Raw genomic sequence first — 8,422 nt, 5'->3', positions numbered from 1 at the left:
CAAGGGGTAAAATAGTAATAAAAAAACAATTTTAAAAGAGAATTAAGACCAAATTTGTTTGATACAGCCCATACCGTATCGATTTCTGGGTTGATCAATGCCCGTCCCAACACCTTGTACTAAAACCATGTCTTCAGTCTTGTTTTCTTCTAGTTACCAAAAAAAAAGTCCTGTTTTCTTCTTTTCTTGCATTTTTTTGGTGTCTCCATTCTTGTGGGTGCTAACATTTGTTGTTCTCACCATTTCTCTTCCATTAATGATTCGGTGTTTTTGGTAAAGACCCTGCATAACAACACTTTGTAGTACATTCTTTTTTCTTTTTTAAACAGAACTTTTTTAAATTATTCGGACGAGCCAAATAGTTACGAAATTATATTGATTGCTTTTTGGTACCCATTTGGCTATGTAGGACAATATTAATACTTAATATGTCCCTTTCTTCCACAAAAATGACATTGTAATGCAAACAGAAGAAACAGTTCTTTTGTGTTTTCATAACTAATGGCACATTTAGGTCTGTCTACATGGTCCTTAATCTGTTTGGCACTCTATTTCCTTGGCCATGTAGCGAATTTAAAATCCGGGTTCTGTAAGTTAACTTCTCAACTGAATAGTTCCAAACAAAAAAAAACACACAAACAGAACCCACATCACCAAGAGGCATATAACTCCATCATGCCTTAACAGCAGCCCTCTTCATAATGCAAAGATAAAAGGAATTGCAGCCCCCTTCATAATGCAACCATAAAAGGAATTGATGACAGGAATCTGAAAACTAAGATTAACAAATGCGACACAGAAAATACCAATGAATCAAATATTAGAAGCATAGAGATATAAAGAACATGAATCAACTGCAGGATTTCATTTCTGCTTAAACCTTTACTGGTCTCTGAATAGCCAACCATCAACTGTACACAAAAACCCCTTTGACCAACTTGAACATTTATTCCAATTGGATTTGTCGGCAATACCTCTGTACGATAATAACAAGGTGTACAATTGATTCTAAGGTTACAATATGAGGATAACATCTGAAAGTAATGGAATCAGGTTTTTGTTACCTTCCCATTAACTATTGTACAGTAGCAACAATTTTCGCAATAAAAAGAATGGTGAGTTATAAATTAAAAAAAGAAAAAAGAAAAAGAGTGTCTCAGATCTCTGCATCATCATCGTCTTCATCAGTCTCGTTATCCCAATCCAATGTGAAGGAACTTGCAGACTTCATCAACTCTGTCAGTCCTGTAAGATCCTCCAAATAGGTAGGGTGGTTGATGGCTTGGAGAACAAAGTCCATCCCTCTTTCCCTAAACTCTGATATGACCTGAAACAGCAATTCAAACAAGAACTTGTAGCCAAAACATTTGTCACATTATATACTGGCATAAAAAATTTATATGTTGGTCATATACATAGAAATGCATATTTACCTATATGGATACAATAATTGCAAACAGAGCATTTTATGGGACAGTAACAGATGCCAACAGCAGTCCAGAATGGCATACATGGAATAAGAAATCATAACTAGGGTCAAACTGACTAAACATCATCAATCGGAGAATAGTGCTACACCATATGCGTATGTCCAAATGGATGAAGCACCAGAGTTAGACAACAAATTTCCAAACTCAGATTCTAGAACGAAGCTTCAAGACTTCCTCATTCTCTGTCTGGAACTATCTCAAATGGTACAAGTTAAATGCAACCACAAATTAAGGAGTTACAAACTTACTCCAGAAAGTTTGAAGGTGGATAAAAATAAATTGGTACATTCATTTATGCAAATCCTAGTGGATATATGATAACATTTGTAAATTTAATTTATTCACTAGTCACTAAGCATATGATATAATTCCTCAAGCATTCAATTTGTCAGACACTCAATTGTTTAATCCAAAATAAGGCTCATTACTGCATAAAATATTGTTTTCTCCACCTTGTTTGAATCTCCCCTAGTCAACCTCAAGTACAACCTCTTACGGTTCAGAAAATTGAACTTTCTGTCCCCATATCCGATGCTGACACTAAAATTACTGCAAACATGTCATGTTGAGCATGGAAAATTGGACTTTACATTTCAGTCCGTGATTTAAAAGATGATGAGATCAGTGTAAAAACTTACAGTGCTGCAACAGGCTGTACAACTGTTCGAACAGTGACCAACAAGTGTCATTTGAGAATACTGAGAAAGGGAACCTCGGATCTGATGGGGCAAAATACCAAGAGGTTGCTCACTGCTCAAAAAACCACTGGTGTTGGCAATCTCACCTGGGGCATGTAAACTGTAGAAAGCCACTCGAACGCCAAAACAAAAATCAGAACGGAGAAGGCAACCAAAATGGAAAAGAGGTCTGATTAGTATTCTAACTAATATAAAAAGCATATAATAAAAAATTTTAAAAAAAAACATGTCATCAGCACAATCAACTGGCCTTTGTTGACATAGTCCACTAGACTTACCCATCAGGGTGTTGAAGAATTCCCACTAAAAGTTCAACCGCAAGGGCAGAAGCTATAGGAGCAACCCCTGGACGTGTAACAGTGCACTGCTGATCCAATGTACGGTTGGAAGTTGACTGCATAAACAACGGAAACTATTATTTAGATGTTTTTCCTAATAAATTTGTCAGAGCACAATACAAAAGTTTCAAGGAAATTACATTGATAGGAGCAACAACATCATTGCAGAAATAGCAGCCCAACCGCTGCATTCCATCTCCTATAGGGAATAAGTTGCCCACAGCAGCAGAAGAAGCATCTTCAGTGACATGTTTAGTATCATTTGAAAAACTGAGAGGACTGGCTCCATGGCGCATAACTACAAAGCTATCAAAACCTAAAGCTGCAGTAATAGCGATCTGCAAATGAAATAAATAATTACAATGTAACACAATTGAAGTCAAATATGAATAATCATCCTGACCACCCTAGAATGCAGTCAATATCCACATATCACAAGTGCAGATGGGACATCCCTGAATCTTTGACAAAAGCAATGTTCAGTATCACTAGAGCCTGATGCAAGATTGCAAAGCTTATAACAACCACACATTTAAAATCCAGAAAGAAATGTGAGTAAGTATACCTTGTTAGAATTGGAACAAAGAAGTGTTGGAAGCCATCTACTTTCCCTTGTATCAGTCAACAAAAAAACTGCATCATGAGAAGAAATTAAATCTTGAAGATGTTTGCAGTCTTTGATCACACTCTCTTCTTCTTGGGTTGACACAGGATGCCCAGGCATTGGTATTGCCATCACAATGCCTTCAACTTCCTGGAAACACATGGACACAAACATTGAGAGACCATTTGCAAATGGTAGGTCAGGCTTATAAAAAAGGATATACAAGATGAATAAAATTACCACAGCAGGAAAAATTCTCTTCAGGCTGTTAGCTGCCGCCATGGCTTTCATCTCGCCACCATTGAGGCAGTCATCAAAGGTGTAGAGGGATTGTCTCAACGGATTAGACATAGCCACCCGGCCACTGTCGAGTAGGGTAATATTTCGGACACCCCAAGCCTGCATACGGATAAAATTTTCCATCACCAAAAAATCAGAAGAGGGAACGTTTTTCTTCTCAATCACTGTCAAATACTCACCATAAGCATACGGGCAACTTGGCAACCAAGTGTACCTGCTCCTAAGAGAAGGCATCTAATTTTAGACAAGATGTCTAGGTTAAGAGATGGCAAAGCACGCCACCTCATCAATTTTAAATTCAAATCAGCTGCGGATATGGCCAACCTGCACACATTTTTGTCTAAATGCTTAGAATGTGAAAATGAGAATACAGAGCTAAATTATATATAAAAACAAGTACCTGGTTGGATCCATGGATTCAGCAAGGCTGATACACCTTGGTACCCTCCTCCCTTTATTTAGTTCCCAGCCCACGACATTAGGTACACATTGTGGATCATTCCAGCCTAGATCAATATTATTACAATTTTAGGGAAGCAGGGAAACCAAATCAAACAAAAAGCAAGAGTGATGCAGATCAGCTAGACCGGTACTCTATGAAGTACCAACGAAAGAGAAGAACTCATTGAGTTGACTCAGTTAGAGGGTGTTCTGGAATCTGGATCACCCAACAAACCAGGTCATGGGCCACTACTTAGGATTTATTATTATTTTAATAGTTCCTTGTAAGGCTGGAATAATCTTTATAAATTCCAAGCCAAGTTGGATTTGTTTTCTAGCAGTCCTAGTTACATTAGGAATACTCCTACAGCCTAGCATGGGGGTAGTTTATTTTATTAGTTTGCTTTGTTCTAAAATCCATTTGTGAATACACTTGTTTCCTATTAGCTGCTGGCTATCCTATGGCCATATGAATCAAGTTATTTGTTTTCTATTTAAGAGCATGTAAGGCCTTGCAGCCCCACAATTTTTTAATGAAGTTCTTTATGGCCTTTGCCTGGGTTTGTGACAAACAAGCTAGCTACTGGGAGATTCAGCAGCAACCCTTAGGGGGATTCTAAAGGTCAGTTGGTGGGATACCAGCAAGTTCTCAGTGGGAAGCTGAGTTCATATCTTCTTCTTCTTCTTCTTCATTCTTTCTTCTCAATTATTCTCCAAGTACAATTTTCTGATTCTGTTTTAGAGCATCCCAAATTATTGAAACTCTCCAATTCTTCGACTTTACACAACCTTGGATTCAGAAACCACAGGTTAATCTACGGTTACCTACCGTTTTAGTTTTCAAATCAGCGGTCAGTTGAGTAGAGTCCCATAAATCTGGAACTATTCCCATTGATTTCTGAGCTTATTTGATCCATTAATCCGTGCTGTGATTACCTAATGGTTGCTGTAAGTTATCAACAGATCTGTTACTGGTTTATCATTGATATTAGCACTTTGAAATCTGACCTGCTCTAGCTATACAGTAACTGTTCTTAACTCCAACGGTCTCAGGGTTTTGGGTTTCCTGTCTCAAGTAGGACACTGCCATAGCTTCTAAAATCTGGCTGTTGGATTCAAATCATCTTATGAGGAGTTGTTTTTGTTATTAGCTCCATATCAGAATATTGCACCCATCTGAGTTGTTGATTTACTGTTATTAAATATTCTTCAGTTCTGGTCATACCACATTCACTACAATTCTGATTTACTATTGTGTTTCGGATCCTAAGCCTTCAGGCTTCTAGAAACCCATCAAAGAGACTAAACCAATTAAAATATTTACCCATCTTCTGCTATTATACCTTGTGGAACTGAAACTAGTGCTTCACCAACAAGAGATAATCCCAGATCTGCGAAGCCCTGTTTCTCTCGGTAACATAGAAAGCGAACCCGTTTCAGATTCCATCTTGTATAAATAAGTGCAAGGAAGTTGCGAAGAGGCCATCCAGGATTATTTGGAAGATGACATGGATCATAGAAACCAAAAAGAATCTGCAAACACCAAGTACACTAGCTATCAAAAATGAGGGGGGAAAGTAATCTTAAATATTGCATTCTGATGGCTCATCACCGGAACCATTTCAGAGTACGACTGAACGGATAGTTACAAAAGATAGAATTTGTAAATAAAAATTCACAAAGAAACGGTCAGGAAGGTCCTCAATACAAACAAAGAGCTAAGATGTGGGCAAACCTGTTGACCATCAGTCTGGCAGGTCTCCCAGTCTCTTAAAGACCTAATAGTTGCATGCGAATTGGAAGCTATACTAACCAAAAAGAATGGCACGTCTACAGTAGTTCTGAATTAAGTTAGCTTTCAGGAAGCCAAAGGAGATAAATATTATGTAGAAGAATCAAAGACAAAACAATACATGCAACAGCCCAACCTGCAGTTAAGCTCGAATTACGCCATTCATTACAAGCTGTCGACAGTGATTCTGCCTATTAGTTTGTACAGTAAGATATTCATCAGAATGATAAATGAAAATAATATCACAAACTGAATCATATATCGAAAAATATTTTATCCTCTTGGGCACCTCTTCTGGGCTGAAACACTGCACAGCTGGACGCAAATCAGTTAAGATTGCTGGAGGCTCAAGCACAATAGCAGGGAATGCAAACCAGTAATGGAAGCTCCACTTCTTCAGGTCGGCAAATGATATCAGGAGGAATCTCGAGAGTACTGCACAGTCCTCCTCTGCTTTACCATAGTGAATGTCCTCCCAGATCTAAAAAGGTTAAATTTGGATATGAGAATTTTAACCACATTTTGGTCCATCAGCTTCACTCATTTATACCATCAACTCACTTGCAAATCAAAAAAAAAACTTTTGCAGTAGAGAACCAAAGATAGTTGTACTCCTTTTTGGACTGATAAAACTGACACATTGATCTCATAAACACAAATCAACTGACTGATAAATAAAACTGGTAGCTTCTTTGGAAAAAGGATACCTTCTTTGCTTCTGCTTTCAACAGACTCTGTTTATCAAGGGCATGGAAGCTCTCCAGTGTATTTGTGTTGTAAATGATGCCTGGGACAGGACATCTATTCCTGTTGCCGTGACTTAACACCACTGATGATGTTTGTTCACTTGGGTCAGGTGGCAAAGATTCAGCAAGAAGTGTCAAGTGATTTGAAACTCGAGCATGAGAGCAAGGTGCATAGAAACCTGCTCACGGAGTTAGTTGTATATTAATAATACAAGTCATTAGAAAAAAATAAATAAAATCAGAATCCAGAAAATGCAAAAGAAGAAAGGAAATTTCATACAAGAAATGAATACTTCCATCTAATAAAGATCAAAGGGACCATAAATATAGCTAAATAAACAATAACTCAGGTTGATCAAATCTGGCATCGTAGTATACCATGTCATATTCATGTGGTAGGCATGTGAAGGACTTAATTATGACATGACCAATTAACATGATCTCAAAATTATCTTCCATTCCAACTATTGTTTCTATATAGCACTTAAGTAACTCTTCAAAAATTAGTTGACTTCAAGTAGATTCACATTGCATGCTTGCATGAAATAAATTATGGCTGAAAACATCTTGCAATAAATTGTAAAGACATGGCTGCAGTTGGAACTCAATCTTAGACACTCTGTATCAAGTTTACGTGTTAAAATTGGAACTTAAGATCGAGCTTGACCAACCAGCAAAGCATAACTTCTCACAATGTATTGGGGAAACAGAGAAAGAATTTCCTGCCAAGCGGATCATACCATAAGGTCCCTCTAGAACAGAAACTGCTCCCAGACCACCACTATTAGTCTACAAAAAGCTGTGCGGATAGATATGGTACTGCCATAAATCAAGCCTAAAAAATATGAAATCAGTGCCTTTGAAATATGGTCCAGGAAAGTCCGTCTTAGCATTACAATGGAATATTTTAGAATATTAACGACTATATCAGAAATATGACAGTTTCTGAGTTGAATCATTCTTTAGAAGGTGAGATTCCAAAATTCAAGAGAAAAGGAAGGATATGTGCCAAAGTAACACAGAACAACAGCGATCTTCCCTTCAAACCGTTTTCATGCAATAAAAATCTAGATTGAAGTTCAGAAAAAAGTACCAATATCAACAAAGTAACTAACAGAGAGAATATCTAAGCATAGAACACCTAGAGTGCAAGAAGAACTGCTGCAAACAGTAACCTTCAAAATCAGTTGGAGGGAGCAACTAAAAAAGCAAAGAGATAATGAAGAAGAACTTGCCGGTAATGGAGATCGGCGACTGGTCGATCCCCAAGGTATCGAGCTTCAGAGAAGATAATCGTCGCCAGAAACCCTCATGAACGGTACTCTGGAAGGGCGCGAATTGAAGAACCGGCTTGTCTTCGCTTTCCGCCATTGTTACTATAAATTTCGCTTCCTCTGAAATCTCCTTTCTAACGAGAGAGTCAAACCCATCCAAGGTGAAGAAGGTCCATGTTTCTGTAATTTGCAGTTTTGTGTCTCGAAGGCACCTTTAACGACACGAAACTCCTCTCTATACTCTACTCGATCCCTAGTCTCCACCTCCCTCACGGTTTATTTTACCAAGAAATTTCGTAGATTTTATGGGGAAAAAGAACTTTGTCCACGGGTGTGGTCTACGCCAGCATTCCCGGACAAAATATTACTTCCCAATTTTATATTCAAAAAGATAAAAAAGAGGGTTAGGCATGCCGCAGCACCAGCACCAACTTTCGGTAAGTTAGTGGCACACATCAACTACATGAAATGGCACCTCTACCCCCTTATTTTAAGGAGGAGTGATGCACACATGGTACTGCTACCATAGGCCACACTTTCGGATAAAATACTACTTTCCAATTTTATATTAAAAAAGAAAAGTGAGAGGGCAAGGGGGTCTTTTTCTCATGAAAATGTGGTTGATGATTTAATATACAAGGGACCCATATGGTCAAGAAGGAGAGAGATTCACCAAAAAAAAAGTCAAGACGGAGAGAGAGTGTAAAAGGGCATGCACTACCGGTTGTGTGCATATAAT

At 38.0% G+C, this 8,422-nt stretch overlaps 1 protein-coding gene across 1 annotated transcript; it reads right to left on the bottom strand.

Annotated features, from left to right (window-relative positions):
• Positions 1–928: 928 nt before the first annotated feature.
• On the bottom strand, positions 929–7,956 carry LOC122651898 (ubiquitin-like modifier-activating enzyme atg7). Its single transcript, XM_043845461.1, has 14 exons — positions 7,645–7,956; positions 6,371–6,588; positions 5,953–6,144; positions 5,800–5,854; positions 5,607–5,701; positions 5,215–5,404; positions 3,831–3,936; positions 3,610–3,754; positions 3,371–3,529; positions 3,092–3,280; positions 2,667–2,864; positions 2,467–2,582; positions 2,129–2,288; positions 929–1,327 (listed from the first exon to the last, which is right to left on the bottom strand). The coding sequence occupies exons 1-14, from the start codon at positions 7,778–7,780 to the stop codon at positions 1,157–1,159; spliced, it is 2,130 nt and encodes a 709-aa protein (XP_043701396.1). The 5' UTR covers positions 7,781–7,956; the 3' UTR covers positions 929–1,156.
• Positions 7,957–8,422: the final 466 nt, after the last annotated feature.

This window comes from Telopea speciosissima, chromosome 2, assembly GCF_018873765.1.
Source record: "Telopea speciosissima isolate NSW1024214 ecotype Mountain lineage chromosome 2, Tspe_v1, whole genome shotgun sequence".
Taxonomy (NCBI): domain Eukaryota; kingdom Viridiplantae; phylum Streptophyta; class Magnoliopsida; order Proteales; family Proteaceae; genus Telopea; species Telopea speciosissima.
Note: the sequence above shows the minus strand (reverse complement) of the source record. Positions and strands in the feature narration are given on the sequence as shown.